The sequence below is a fragment of the Esox lucius genome, chromosome 7 (assembly GCF_011004845.1).
Source record: "Esox lucius isolate fEsoLuc1 chromosome 7, fEsoLuc1.pri, whole genome shotgun sequence".
Classification (NCBI taxonomy): Eukaryota; Metazoa; Chordata; class Actinopteri; order Esociformes; family Esocidae; genus Esox; species Esox lucius.
This window is the reverse complement of record NC_047575.1, coordinates 33,963,427-33,979,299: the sequence shown is the minus strand read 5'-3', so window position 1 is coordinate 33,979,299 and position 15,873 is coordinate 33,963,427. Positions and strand designations below refer to the sequence as shown.

General features: G+C 39.0%; 1 protein-coding gene across 16 annotated transcripts in view; it reads right to left on the bottom strand.

Annotated features, from left to right (window-relative positions):
• Nucleotides 1-15,873, bottom strand: part of ncam1a (neural cell adhesion molecule 1a) — a 239,322-nt gene that overhangs the window by 14,172 nt on the left and 209,277 nt on the right. For 15 of the 16 annotated variants that reach the window (XM_010893513.5, XM_010893514.5, XM_010893515.5 and 12 more), the window contains 2 exons: nt 11,331-11,455; nt 10,792-10,972 (listed from right to left, as the gene is read on the bottom strand). In XM_010893513.5, coding sequence (XP_010891815.2) covers nt 10,792-10,972; nt 11,331-11,455 — 306 coding nt within the window. Of the gene's footprint in view, nt 1-2,896; nt 4,087-10,791; nt 10,973-11,330; nt 11,456-15,873 lie in introns of those variants that run through there. The other variant, XM_010893527.5, reaches the window with a different exon arrangement.

Here is a 15,873-nt window from a genome sequence, read left to right as displayed (position 1 = left end):
AGTTTTCAGCGTCTGCTGCAGTGCTGAGAAACAACTTTCATATTTTATCAATCTACAGTATGAGAGTGTAAAGTATTTGTCATCTTTTGATTTGAGCTAATCAAAATACAGTGAATTGTGCCATCCAATGGTGCTGCGTTTCTGATTATGTAAACAAACCCTTGGATTACATCCGGTCGGGCCCGAGACGGGCCACTTCACACTACCAGTTAATTGCCTACAACAATGATCATAATGAACATGTTTAATAAAGCTGAAACTGCATTGTTTTTCTGTGAATCAGTGCTAGAGTGACTTCCAGGTTGGAAGAGGAAGGAAGAAAAAAGGGTTTGAAGATGTAATCAATAGATAAATGCTTTAACAGGTTTAGGAAGTGAACTTGACAATAATTCAATTGGTATTTTTACTCACAGCAGTATGACAGCTGAAGATCTTTTTGGTCTAGATAAGAATTACCTAAATGCTGGAGGCACAAGAGCAACTAAATTGTCATGTCCTCCCAAACTGATTGGCCACAGTCTCTGAAAGCCTACAAAGTTTAGTCACTCTCTGTGGTGACAAAGCTCTGTCCGACAGCTCTTTATTTACTGCTGCTGTTAAGTGAGAGACTGAGTGTCAGCAGCTACCTGCTTGACAGAGCAACAATGCTTGTTTTCCCACCTTTCCGTCTGCATCCTAAAAAGTGCGATAAATCACATCACACATCTTAACACCAAAGGGGCCGGTTCACAAAGCTCCCTCTGAAACTGAGACACAGAGCCATGCAGTGTCAGCACAGAGCATCACATATATTTGTTACAGTCTTGGTGTTGCTGAACATTTCACAGATCATCCTGCTGATAGCAAACAGAAAACAAGTAGAAAGAAACACGGGCAATAAAGATATAGAAAAAGTCTCTGCCTCGTTTCCACTGGTGCAAACACTGATGTTTTAGAAATGTTTCTGTTTCCATTGACACGGGCCAGCACCAGTCGGCCACTAGGCCATAGCCGAGTGGCCCGGCTCTCAAAGGTGCCAAGCCCCAGACTTTAGGATTTACGGTGCATTCACACTGTTCGCGTTGGGGGCGATTTCATTTCAATGAAAGGAAGTGTGGCAAGCGAGTTGCTTGTGGGGCGATGCGTGGGATCCGTGAGGGGAGAAGAAAAAGTTCAGATTTTCCAACTTAATGCAAATCACCCGCGGCTATCGCTGTGGACTGACCAATCACAGCATTTTGCGTAGGTTGTGAAATGCTCTCCATACAATTAAAAAGATGGATGACTTTTAGTAGCAGTGATGGGATTCCCAGAGCTGTACGATTACACGCTATTTGCCTACAGAGACGCAAACAAAAGAAAATGCAGTGTGGATAGTTGGTGCTTCTGGTGTCAGTATTAGATACCTTAGCTGACTGGTGGCTACCTAATTCTAGCAAGCTAGTTTGCTAGCTATAATTGCAGGTTGTAAGAATTACATCAATGAGGAATATGAATTGAGTAGAGATATATAAAATGTATTAAAATATGTTTTTATTCCAATTTTAACCATTTCAATAATCTGACGTTCCTTCATACAAATGTGCTATTCTCAAACCTTAATACACAGCTTACCTGCTGTTACGATGCTAGTTCCCCCAAAGATACAATCACAAGAATGCTACAGGCGAAGCACTCTGGGCGATGCTAGCGTTGGCTATGCGAAATTACGCTAATAGTGTGAATGCACCGTTAGGGCGGGGTTTGCGGGTTGACGCGTTACGTGCTGCGAAAACGCCGCATGTTGTGCTATTCGAATAATAGCGATGTGTAGCCTATCATTTGTCTTTAGGCTTCTCGTAATGGTTTTCATCCGATCTAACAAATAGATCCCAGGTAAAATAAAGAAAATGAAGCAGTTGGAATGACCTAAGATGGTACGATGCCATTGACTCAATAGAAAAACGGAGCGCTGAGAACCTATAACAACACAAAATTACCACAGAATTCTCCCAAATCCTTGTATTAAAGGTAAATCGTTTTGGCAAACTACATAAACTAAAGAATGAATACACTAGCTTACAGTTGTAGTGTCACGAGTTTAGGTGGAGAAGGAGCCGGTCACGGGAGTTTGAAGAAGAAATTAGTTTTATTAGTTTTATTATTTCAAACGAAGTATTATAAACAAACTGAGCATGTTGTTATTGTTTATTTTATTTTACTACCAGGAAAATATCGCCTTTTATTTTTCGTAACCGGAACACGCGTTGATATAGTTAACTCCTCCCTCAGTACCTGAGCCCCTTCTTAAGTCCTTGGTACCAAATGTATAGTCGAAACAGGAAAATCTAGAGCCAACATTAGCATAAAACACCGGTGTAGCCCTGCTACCAGGGTAAATCACCAGTGGAAATGCGGCATAAGGTAAGACATACAGTATAAGAGTCAGTTGCCTAATACGTTTAGGTGTCCTACCCAGTGGACAACATTCGGCATGAGATATCATCATGTTGTCCTTAGGTCGTAAACTGCTTATGTAATAGATACCGGTGTGGGTGTTGGTTCATAACAAAAATATTTTGGTTGTTATCTGATCAGAACTTTCAACTAGGTTATGATGTTTGGTTGTTTTCTGCCCGCTGGTCCTTTTATATTCAGTATACAACCAACAACACTAAAGAGTCTGACATCGCTGGCACCAGTTTTGTCTTCTGGGTATGACTGATGGTAGGAAGCACAGCATGTTTAAGCTTACAAGGTCCTGCATGGACTTGAAAAGTGGTTGCCCATGGTGGTTATACAGGACGCACATATTGTGCTTGACAGTTTGTCTCCCTACTTGATTATTATAAAACTCCAGCTCAACCTGTTGTCGCCCAATATGGCGGATATCTCTGAAGAGTAGCATTTGCTTGTATGAAAGAAAAACAAACACCAGTATTGGCACATGCGATCCCAGGGGCCAATCCCCCGGCGCATCAATTTATTACCATTCCAAACTGTAAGACTCCTCAGTCTGAGTTTTCAACAAAGGGCATCTATCTCTCTTTCCTGTTGCAGAGTGTTTTCAGTTGAGCCACAATTTAGGGCCCCAATGTTGATTTACAACACCAGAATCAACTGCCACAAGATAAGACACTTTCTTAAAGCTTCAGACAAGCACAATACATGGGCTTAAACATACATTTCTGAGAATTTAGCATTGTGATACACACTTGCATTTCAGAATGTAAGTCATTAGAGCTCTAGCCATTATTTTGTCCCAAAAAGTCATTACACTATTTTATCATATCCTCTTATAACCTACGATGATTACAGGAAACACACTGGCATGTACTTACAAAAATGTGTCATATAATATAATCATTTCACATTATTTAAAATGACTGACATTTTAGTGGCAAACAGATGTAGTATTAGCTTCTGTTTTCAGGTAAAAATAGAACAAAAAGAAAAATAACTGCCTATATTTAATTTCGAAGATCTTTCGAAAAGATTATGTACAATTTCTCACAAAACATGGTTTTAATTACCTTCAAACATACAAGGCAGTAGCTTGTCTTTGACATAAGCATATTTTTCTAAATTAGTCTTGTGACATGAAAATAAATCAGAAGAAGTAAGAAACATGAGATGTCTTGAAATCTTAATGACTTATCTTAACCAATACAAAACTCCTGTGAAAAGTCTGCCTTCCCTGTTGTACAGTGGGAACAATGCCAATTGAAGCTTGTATTGACGAACACAGCTTTTTCTACAATGTCCAAAAGGACTCAAGTCCTTTGTGTGGTAAGACAAAACTATTTTTAAAACAAATCCTTAAATCTTTTTTTCTTACATTATGCAAAACAAATATTGATGAAAACAAAAAAAGGAAAATTCAGAATGATTTAAGTACCAAGCACCCCAATTTCACCCTTTAACATGATATCTTGACTCTTCGTCTTTTGTATGTGTGGTCTGCACAAAAGTCAAAAGGCATAGAAAACAAAGGGGTGTGGCCGAGATTTTAAAGGCCAGGCAATTCTCTCCATGAGCGAGACCCAGTTTATGAAAGCAAGAACACAGTCAGCATGGAGAGCATGAGAGATGCCAGAGTGTACGACACACAGGAGCAACCAAGGGTAGCTGAGGTCACCGACAAAATGGCACAAAACACACCAAAGATTGTTTACAGAGATATTCAGGGTAAGAAAGTGGAAAATAAAATTGAACATCAAAAAATGAAATCCAATTGTGTGTATGACAAATGTGATGGTCCAGAGTGGCCAAGATCACACGACACGGGACGAGGAAAAAGGGGTGAGAAGGGCAGGTGGGAGAGAAATAGGGAAAGAGAGAGAGAAAAAAAAGAGAGTGAGACAGAAAATAGGTCATAAATACATAAATGCAAGTTTGAGAGATTAATTAAGACTAAACAAAGGAATAAAACGGAAATCCTAAGTCAGAGGATCAAAGTAAAAAGAAAAAAGCCCAGCAAATGACATGTATTGTAACAAGCAAAGGTGAAAGGTCAGAGAGAGGTCGAAGGTGCTGGGTGACGGAAAATGTTGACAAAGACTGAAACGCATACGTAAACACATAAGACAACTTCCTTGGTAAATAAACAACAGGTGTGTTGTCATATTAAATACAGATCATGCTGTTTGGATCGTTTATATTAAGGGCAATTCCCAGACCTTGGTTTTCAAAGGATATTTATCTAGATTTTGCCTACAGGATCAGATTAAATGCAAAGATATACAATGAATACCACAATGAAAATTATCAGGACAGTGACATATTTGTTTATTAGTTCTGTATGAAAGTATTTTGAGAGGATACAATGGCCATAGGGTTAAATACATACTTTAATTAGTTTTTTTCCATCCATATCAGATTAACCATTTAGAAATTGCAGTTCCCCATTTTAGGTTAACATAAGTATTTGGATAGATGAACAGTATGCACAATAAAGTAGTCATGTTTAGTATTTGTTTGCATATGCTTTGGTTTCATCTCCATCATGATTCACATATTAGATGGTACTGTATACTTCGGATGTTCTGGCCAGTTCTGTTTTTTTCTCTACATTTTCTTTTTTCCATCCCTCTGGTACAGGTTTATAGCTGTCTCATTTGTTCATTCTGTCCATGAGACTTTGTTCCAGGACTCAACAGTTTTTTTAGGAACCTTTTAGCTAATGTTGAGTTGAGCATGCTGTGAATGTGTTGCATATTTTTAGTACTTTTGGAGTTCAATGGGTGTAGTCTTTTGCATTTGGTAGTCTTTGAGAAATCTATGTCTACCTCATGGAGAGTGTTCCTGATCAGGACATCTGTTAGGTTTCTTTACGATTGTAAGGTTTCTTTGGTCATCTACAGTGGTCTTTCTTGGTGTACTGTACCAAGTTGCTTTTCATTGGTGAGCTCACAAGTGATTTTTTTTGTACCAAACAGTTTACTTTGGCACACCTAACGTTTTGGCATGTCTTTGATTTATTTATTTTCCTTATGATGGACAACTTGACTTGCACTTGCATTCCTTTGATCCTCATGTTGTCTGACATTTGCAACAGACTCCAAACAGCTGTGGTGCAAGGCATGTGTTACTGTCAGAATACCTTTTAGATTTTAGAGAATGAAAAGAATGAATAAATCATTAATTTGGATTTGTGCTCTTATTGTGGTCATTCTATTTCTATGCATTTAATCATATCCATTAAGCAAAATACTGACAGAAACTGCACCTTTTGAAAAAATTGGTCTAGGACACAAGGGCAAATTCTCGAATAAATCATACCCTCCATTGCATGAAGAGGTATCCAAGCAAAACACACAAACAGCAATGATGGTTATAATTTCAAAGCCTTATTGAATCATGGGTGGAATGAATGAATGGTTGATAAGTTAGTTGCATTTTCTAACTCGACTTAATCTGTTTAGCTGGGGAGATTTGGATTGATCAATTTAGAATTCACTTTTCACACTATATAGATGCGGTAAAGAGGTCAAGGAAATGGTGGGGGATAGAAATAGGACACTGTCATCTTTGTCAAATCTGTCATGATTTAATTACAACAGGTCAACAATGTCATTAGTCACATTTGATTTGGAAAAATAGAGTATTTTTTGTTGTTGTTACAAAACTTTTAGAAGTGACTGCTTCTAAATATACCTCCAGTTGGAATCAAGAGACAGCATAGCTGGTATTCAGAAATCAGTCGGCGTACTCAAAGTAGATTTTAGCTCTAATGCTGTTGATTGGTGAGCTGACATAAACACATAGATGTTGACATATTTTCAAGAGTTATTCTCGGATTTGTACCTTAATCTGAAATACACATAAATGTAGGCACATTTCTCTGCAATAAATGAAAAGATTTGCTCCACTTTACCCATTGCCATCACCTTGGGCATATTAATGGCATTCAAAAAAAGTTTATAGCATTTTCTTAGTTTTTGCTTAGTTCCATTTCTCCCATTTTACTGCTATAAAGATTTCTCAAATTATAAAACCCTACAAAAGACGTGACATCAAGTGGCTCAATATGTTCCATATTCAACCTTTCCTTGTTTTTAGCTGATTTTGACTGATTTAGATTTTCTTTGGAGGGATATACAGTAAGTACTGTACAGTCAAGTCCAAAATGATCGACAACTGATAATGATGTGCAAGAAAGACTTTAATGTAATTCATAGAAATACTAAACTAGCATTGCATGCTCAGAAAATCGCAAAATTATGTTATATTAGTCTAACCCAATAGCTGAAATGAAGACATTTTATACAACAAGTAAAACATTTGCAGCCCTTTTATTCCAAACTCCATTGGCAGGGATGCTCTTTCCCAATGTTTTTCTAGAATGTTTTATACGTTTGGAGAATGCATTGGAAGAGATCTTACAGAATCGTTCAAGATCCTTAATATTCTTTATCAATGTTTCTACACATCATTAATTCAAACCCCAGGAGTTAAATGAGGCTCAAGTGTTGAACATTGCAAAATGTTGCTTGGGATTGTGGCCAAGTCCCAGTGTCCTGGCAGAATCAACACATTTTTGGCTAAAATGCTGTGGTATTTGGTAATGTTAATGTTTGATTATACCTTTTCATGTGACAACACTGAGGAAATGACATCTTGCTACAATGTAAAGTAGTGGGTGAACAGCTTGTATAACAGTGTAAATTTGCTGTCCCCTCAAAATAACACACAGCCATTAATGTCTAAACCGGTCTCAGGTGTGAATGGGGAGCAGGTGTGTTAAATTTGGTGTCATCGCTCTCACACTCCCTCATACTGGTCACTGGAAGTTCAACATGTCACCTCATGGCAAAGATGTCTCTGAGGATCTGAAAAAAAGAATTGTTACTCTACATAAAGATGGCCTAGGCTATAAGAAGATGGCCAAGACCCTGAAACTGAGCTGCAGCACGGTGGCCAGGACCATACAGTGATTTACCAGGACAGGTTCCACTCAGACCAGGCCTCGCCATGGTCGACCAAAGAAGTTGAGTGCACATGCTCAGCGTCATAACCAGAGGTTGTCTTTGGGAAATATATGTATGAGTGCTGCCAGCATTGCTGCAGAGGTTGAAGGGGTGGGGGGTCAGCCTGTCAGTGCCCAGACCATACGCCGCACACTGCATCAAATTGGTCTGCATTGCTGTCATCCCACAAGGAAGCCTCTTCTAAAGATGATGCACAAGAAAGCCCGCAAACAGTTTGCTGAAGACAAGCAGACTAAGGACATGGATTACTGGAACCAAATCCTCCTGGTTGTGTTGCAGATCAAGACGATACCTGACGATTTCAGCTGCCACTGTGCTGGCACCTCCCCCTCCCCTGTGCTGTCCCTGTCCTTGTCCATCTGGTCATGCTTCCGACCTGGACTAAGTTTAAATAGACTCTGGAATCAGCCCACATGCATTTATTAATTATTACAATTTGTACTCTTAATATGTTCACCCGGCACAGCCAGAACAGGACTGGTCTCCCCTCTGAGCCTGGGTCCTCTCTAGGTTTCTTCCTAAATGTTGGCCTTCTTAGGCAGATTTTCCTAGCCACTGAAATTCAACACTACTGTTGTTTGCTCCTTGGGGTTTAAGGCCAGGTGTTTTGTGAAAGCACTTTGTAACAACTGCTGAAAAAAAGGGCTTTATAACTAAATTGGATTGATTGATGTACTGTGACATACTGAAGCAGAGCCTGATCCCCTTCCTTCAGAGACTGGGCTGCAGGGCAGTATTCCAACATGATAACGACACCAAAAACACCACTGCCTTGCTAAAGAAGCTGAGGGTAATGGTGATGGACTGGCCAAGCATGTCTCCAGACCTAAACCCTATTGAGCATCTGTGAGACATCCTCAAACGGAAACTGGAGGAGCGCAAGGTCTCTAACATCCACCAGCTCTGTGATGTCGTCATGGAGGAGTGGAAGAGGACTCCAGTGGCAACCTGTGAAGCTCTGGTGAACTCCATGCCCAAGAGGATTAAGGCAGTGCTGGAAAATGATGGTGGCCACACAAAATATTGACACTTTGGGCCCAACTTGGACATTTTCACATAGGGGTGTACTCACTTTTGTTGCCAGCTGTTTAAACATTAATGGCTGTGTGTTGTGTTATTTTGAGGGGACAGCAAATTTCCCCTGTTATACAAGCTGTACACTCACTACTTTAAATTGTAGCAAAGGGTCATTTCTTCAGTGTTGTCACATGAAAAGATATAATCAAATATTTACAAAAATGTGATGAGCGTACTCACTTTTGTGAGATACTGTATATTTAATATTACACTGTCATTTTCGAATATATTATTTATATAAATAATTTTTAGCTGATCTTTTAAACATGATCTTTTGAACATGGAAGCGCCTATTAAAAGCTCACACACGTCTTGCACAATCTTCACATTTTGCAACCTAAAAATGTAAAATAAACCCAGAGTTCACCCTTTGTGGAAGCCCAATTAATTGACTGTTGGACAACTTAAGAACACTCCACCTATTTACATTTTCCGTTATTGCAGTGGAATAATTTTAGGGGGTTTCTTATCACCAAAAAGAACAGGGGAGGTTGATAGGATCAAAATAAATACAAAAGGAGAAAAGCCCAGGTAATAATCCGGTAGAGTCAATTGAATTTAATCTCCTTTAACATTACATTTTCCGGAAACAAAGTGGGACAATTCAGCAAGACAGGTATAGATTTTAACTTGCTAATGTATATGCCAAAAAATAAAACGTGGACTTCGTATCATATGCACGCACCTACAGTATATTTAGTTAATATCTTGCTGTGCCAATATATAACACAGAGTCAGTCTGTATTTATGCAATCTTTACAAAGAACAGCTGTGGTCGGTAAGTCGGTGCAGATGTTTAGCCTAAAAATATATCCCCCACTATTTTTCTCCAACATCCACCGGTTTCGCATAAACATGATTGGCACTGTCATTAACACTGCAACGTGTGTAGCAAAGTGCAGCGAAAGGACTGAAATTAAAAATGATTGTTGTCACATGAAACTGCTCTGGCAATATAACGAGTGATCCAAACCTCCCACTACTATATGGCTGGTTTCTACCAAGTGAATGAGGAATAGCCGGTCCCTGGGCCATGCACTGGCAGATGCCTGTTAGTCTCCAGTAAAGCATTAACACATCATTCCTGTTGAAACGTCAACATGCAAGATTGCAGGCTGCATCCCCACCGAGCCAAGGAACACACAGGTCAGTAAATTCAGCAGTGAGCCTGAACTAAAACCCATTGGCTTTGACTGAGGAAGAGAGAAAAAGAAGAGAAAGGGGAACAGAGAAAGATAACAGAAGATATATAGAAATATGGGAGAAAAAGGACAGAGAAGGAGAACGAAATAGAGAGACACTGAAGTTTTGATGCTCTTTTACTGAAACATCAAAAAGAAAATGTGCATGAGATTTAGAGAAATTGAACAAGAGCACAGACGACAGGAAAAAAAGATTTCAAATTTCAGAAAGAAATGCAGGGAACACAGAGGCATAAGAAGGAGAGTGGGTGGGAAAATAGTTAGAATTCATGAGAAATTTATAATGATATTGATTTGAGAGAACGTTCCAAGCTCATGTTTGGTCAGTGGAGAGGCAGCCTAAGTTAATGCAAACCTGTCAGATCACAACACTGTCAACAGAGCATCAGATGACCATCAACACTGAGGTAGGGGAATTTCTATGGACTTAAAGAGAAAATCTGTTCTAACATTGCTCACTGAAACGGCACAGTGATGTCAGCCAGAAAGATTATTGACTCTCATTAAATAACCTCTCATTGCATAGCAACAAAGACTCATTGGGTTTCAATATTCCATCACAATCAGTGAGACAAACTGCCAAATACTTAATTTAATTCTATGTAGGTAAGGCTTTTTCAATGGTGACAAACCCTCTAAAATAGAGGCTTTGAAGTGGACTTCGGAGGGCAACATGTATCCAGATTGATAAATCTGATCCATGAATTAGCCCTGACATAAGACAATGTTGCTTAGCTGGTCTTTATCTGAGATTTACCCTTTTCCAACCATTTGGAACAAACAAGTTGATGAAGGTGCGCAAATTACAACTCCATACTTAAGGAAGGAACAAATTCAAAGATTGTTCATCAGAACGCTTAATGGCCCGACTGACTATTGTAACATATCTGGATTAATCACATCGAAAGATGCAAGGGTCAGGGCCATGGTAGTTTCAAGGCTGACTAAGTCAATTTGGGTCAGCACTGTCAGGGTGAACGCGATATACGTCAGGTCACAGCCGCAGTGTCTCTGTTGACAGTGTGTGTTGTTGTAGTGCAGGAGGGGTTTGGCTCGGGCATTACCAGGGATGGCAGTGGGCTCGGCTGCGGTCCTGAAGTAGAAGGTGCCGGGCTGGGACTTGCCCTGCTGGTTCTCAGCCACCACGTAGACCTCATACTCTGTGTTCCAGTCCAGGCTGCTCAGCACCACATAGTCACTGCCGTGGGGCACACGAATCTCCGGTTTCCAGACCGAAACATGCTTCTGGGGAGGGTCACAGGAAGGGAGATTCTCAAAGACATGCATGGCTGTGGCAATACAGCAAACTGCCCGTCACTTTATATCTATGTATATTTCCCTATTTGTTCCCACTTGTTTTGGTTACCATGAATCTACACGAATCACTAACCATTCATCAAAATAGGCTTAAACATAATAGTGATTTCGTCTTCAATCTTTGAAGAAGAAATCACTGTGACCCATTCCTCTGCTCTTCTGATACCCTGTGCACATCCATGCATATCCAAGCCTATAATGCATTTTGACAAGCTGAACACAGTACATTAAACCAGGGCAGACATGCCACCAAAACAGTGTTACCTCCTTGGCTCATCATACTCACAGCCTTGTATCGGATCAGGTAGTGTTTGATGGGCGAGCCCCCATCGTCCTGCTTGATCCAATTGACCTTAAGGGCATTGCCTGTGGCCTGCAGCTTGCCCTCCAGCTTAGGGGGACTGGGCTCCCCTACACAGGACATAGTGGGACACAGCGGTCGGTCAGTTACCATGTTAACCACCTGTGCTAAGCTCAGTCTTCTGCCCACAGTCCTTAATGCAGATGGCATGGCTGAACGCAGCTGTCCCTCGTTAATTCCCAGCCTGTCCTTGAGTCCGGAGCGGGAATCTAGTTCTTAACAAGCCCAAGCCACTGTGGGACCCTCACCTAACATAAATTCCTTGCCTTTGGTTTCAGGGAGTTTACGGCTTTATATGTCAGACATCTGGAGGACGATTGTCTTTACGGTGATACTGACAAAGGTTATTCAAAGACAATAAAATGAATCTATTGCCCTGCATAGATTAAAGGGTGATTTTATGATGGAGGAACAGCAAGGGCAGTGCGTGTGTTGGGGTCGGTCCGCTGGTTGGGAGAAGCTCCTTATTTGTTCCCTCCTCCAGACTAATGACCGGGAACTGGTCTGCTCATCCAGACTGGACATGTAACTGTATTACAGTAAATAACACTGTCATGGTCCAGGGGAAAGACACGGCTCTGTGTTTCTGCATCTGTACAGTATCAGTAGCCTTTTTTAGAGGATGTCTATGTGTCTAATAATGTTAGCATTCAAATGTACATCCATGCCACCTCAGTCACAGAGGGTGTAGGGAGGAGACTATTCACCATAACTCATTAATCACAGGCACATTGGTTATACTCAGTCAGCAGTGTGTATTATGCCTTTGGAATAATGAATGCAGAACGTAGCATGTCACACAGCTATACTAACCATTATCACTAACTGCATAAAAGGTGGGATCAGGTTTCAAATGGCTACTGCGACACATCTACTATGGACACCTATGTGTTTTTTTAATCAAAGGTAAAGATTTTATTTACTGTGACATTTAGATTTTCTTTCCTGAAATGTTGCAGCCCGATTCCCTGACCTTAGGTCACATCTGGTAGCTTTGAAGCTTACTGACATGCCTGAGGGAGCATTGTAATCCTTGATTCATGTTGAACTTTAAACTCCAGCCATCAAATCCGATTGGGAGACCTTCTTTTAGTTTCAGCCAAATCAGGTAAGAAGGACCAGAAAAAATTGTGGGAGGGACAGACAGATGAAACCTGCTTGAATTTTGCCCACCCTATCCAGTGGATTACAACATTAAGCATACTGGCTTCAGCCTGATTGTATCCTATGATTATTGGTTTCTTAAGACACGTCTTCGGTTACTACAAGGAAAATTTGAGAAACAACAGTAGGATCAAATTAGGACATGACAGGTGTGCTATTTCTCCCTTAATGGTACTTTTTAAAATCAGTTGGTACTGTTTTTAATTAATTAATTAAAAAAAACTATTATAAATCTTAAAATGAGTCGAAAAACTTTCTGCAGTTTTAAATGTTGCACAAATGTTTATGGTTATTCATGGTCACATAATTATAAATACAAAGTGCATTGTATCTTCTTATTTCATGACACTAAAACATTCATTTCAATGATTACACAATTAGTCAGTCAGTCATGCGTGAAGGCAATTTATCTCAGGTGATGAAGTGATCTAGAAATGCATTTCACTAAAAGGGAAGAATTATACTAGAATGAATATAAAAAATATACTGAAATTGAAATAAACAGGGTTAGTGATAAGAATGGTGGCATGTACAAAGTCACATTCATAGAGTTTATCCGGTCATGATCATCATTCATAGTTAAGTGAGGTTTTTCCAAATGCTAAGAAGAAAGAAGAGTGATTAGGGTTATACATACGTTAGACATGCTCTATCATGCAAATACCGCTATCTAATATGTAAAGACTTAGTGAGATTTCATGTTTTCAATTTGTGACAGTCTCATGATTGTCCCCATTATCATCTGAAGGAACAATAAGTGTTATCAAATAAAACCTGAACTAAATACTGTACATATACTATATATTTAAGTAGTGCATGTACACATATCAATAATAAAATACCAATTTGCTAAATATCAGACACATTTTATGTCTTTACACCAACTGAAATAAAATTAACTGACATTCATATCAATGGGAGTAAATATAACTTTAATCTACCTTTCGGTATTGTATCAGACACCTTTCATTTCACTTTTTAAGCTGTTTGAAAGGCATCCCAGAAATGCTCTTAATGAAAGTATTGCAATGTCATAATGACAATAACATTTTATTGTCACAACAGATGGATTAAAGGACTATCATTTTTCAGGCTGTTTCAATACATGTGAATAACACAGAGACACTCTGTAAGACAGTCAGACAGACAGCCACAAAACCAGACCTTTCTGTCTGTTGAAACAAGAGTAAAGAAACAAGGGGACTGGAAAAAGGAAGAGTGGACTAGCATGCATGCAGTAATGTGGGGTAAAAAAGACTGTTATTCTGTTCAGAAAAGCATTCTGGGAAAAGGAGTTAACTCCATGGATGAGTAGGTCAACCCACTTAAATAAAAAAATTCAATGAGCATGCAATGCAATTGCTAAAGGTGATGGTTTCGCTGCTACTGTGATTTTGAGATGGGATTTGGCAACATAAAAGTCAATTATAGACATATTCTATTTGCATATAATAGTCATGGGATGTGGCAATACTACCTCAGGCACCCAAGAAAGAAAACTATTAAAAACATATTAGGGTTAGAGGTCAACCATCTGCTTATCTCCAGCTAAATGATGTAACATTCACTGATAGCTATACAGCATATATAATATATTGTGACATAATGCCTCTAAGTTAGAGGAATATACTTCAGTCCTCTCAGAAAAACAAATAGTATTATACCCTCTCTGTTAGTCTTAATATGTTGGAGATGAAATGAGGTAGACAGAATGCAGGTTGACCAATATTAAATCTGTTCAATTAGTGCTTACTGTCATATAGAACTTATGTAAACCTGAAAACAAATTTCCATCTGCTTCTTATTGATATAGTATGAATTGGACCAAAGAATTACCTTCTGTTCACAGCGAAGACGACATCATCAGCACCATGCAAGAGCCACATGACAAAGTCACATGATATGCACGCACATGATTGGTTGAAAGGAAAGTGGAGGGGGGGATCACATGGAAGATACAAAACATGTTTTAAAAGATGTAAACATGGGTAAGGAACAAAACAATAAGAACATTAAAGACAAAATTATAGAAAACACAAAATAAATACACACAGTATATGTATATTCAGAACTTTTTTAAACATCAAATACACAGAAAACATGTAGAGCAACTAGATTCAATAAGCATTTAAGGACATCCAGTTTCAGGTGATTTTAACAGATATTCAATTGATATTACGTCATATCCAGGAATAAGATAAAAATGTGACTGGGATTTGTCACTGTGATGCTTTTGTATGGATTCCAATTGCACAAATCCCACCAGTTGGTACAATTCCCCAAAAAACTGTCTGTCCAAAATTGCGTCATGCATCTTTCTTTTAAACAGTATTTCCTCTGGACTGGAATTAATGTGAATATCAAGATAAATGCATATATTTAATAAAAACCTTGACTTTAAAGGGCTTTGACCTTTTTTAAAGAGTCAAATGAAATGTCAAAAAGCCTAGTTGTGTACGTTGAAAATGTTTGGCCCCAACCAAGACAGTTGAGCTAGAAAACAAAAATAACAGAGGAAACTCTGCAGTATTGACAATACTGATCAACAAAGCATATGTCACATGTAAAATGTCACATGCACAACTTAATATGTTATATGACAACTACAGTATTGTCACAAGAACAATTAGATGAATGGGGTAGGGGATTGGGGTGGCGGAAGAACTTTGATCAGCAGCAGATGAAGACTTTAACTACAGTATTTCAGATACCTTTTACCTCCAGTCACACATGTAGAAATGCATGATACATACTGTATTTGTGAGGCCATTTTGTCAAATTATGTGATGTATGACAAAGCACTACAAACCCATACCGTAGTACATAGAAAGTTCCAGAAATGATACTCAATGTGTTAATAGAAGAAATAAATATGAATTACAGTGAGCTGTGAACCTTTTTCTGAAATGTGAAGTCATCATTAGACATGCAACATACGGTAGAGTACAACATAGTACTTGCTCCATCACCTGGTATCAAAACATTTTTAAGCGTGCATACTTTGCAACATGAGCACTTGCCTTTGAAGGCACCATTGTCATGTCAGGTTTCACATTTAGCAAGGTAGAACACTACTCACTTGTGAAGGGAATCAGTATTTAATAATGACTGATCTGTTAATATATTAGTTACATACCGTAAGTGCATATGGGGAAAGACAAGCTTGTGTAAACAATGACATGAGACCATTGTTTAGCTTAGCAACGACCATGTAGGGGTGAAGAAAGCTTCAGAACTTTGGAAAACCCCATTAACTGACACATGTTGGGCTTGAAATGGAACATGCTTATTCGAAGAACTGACT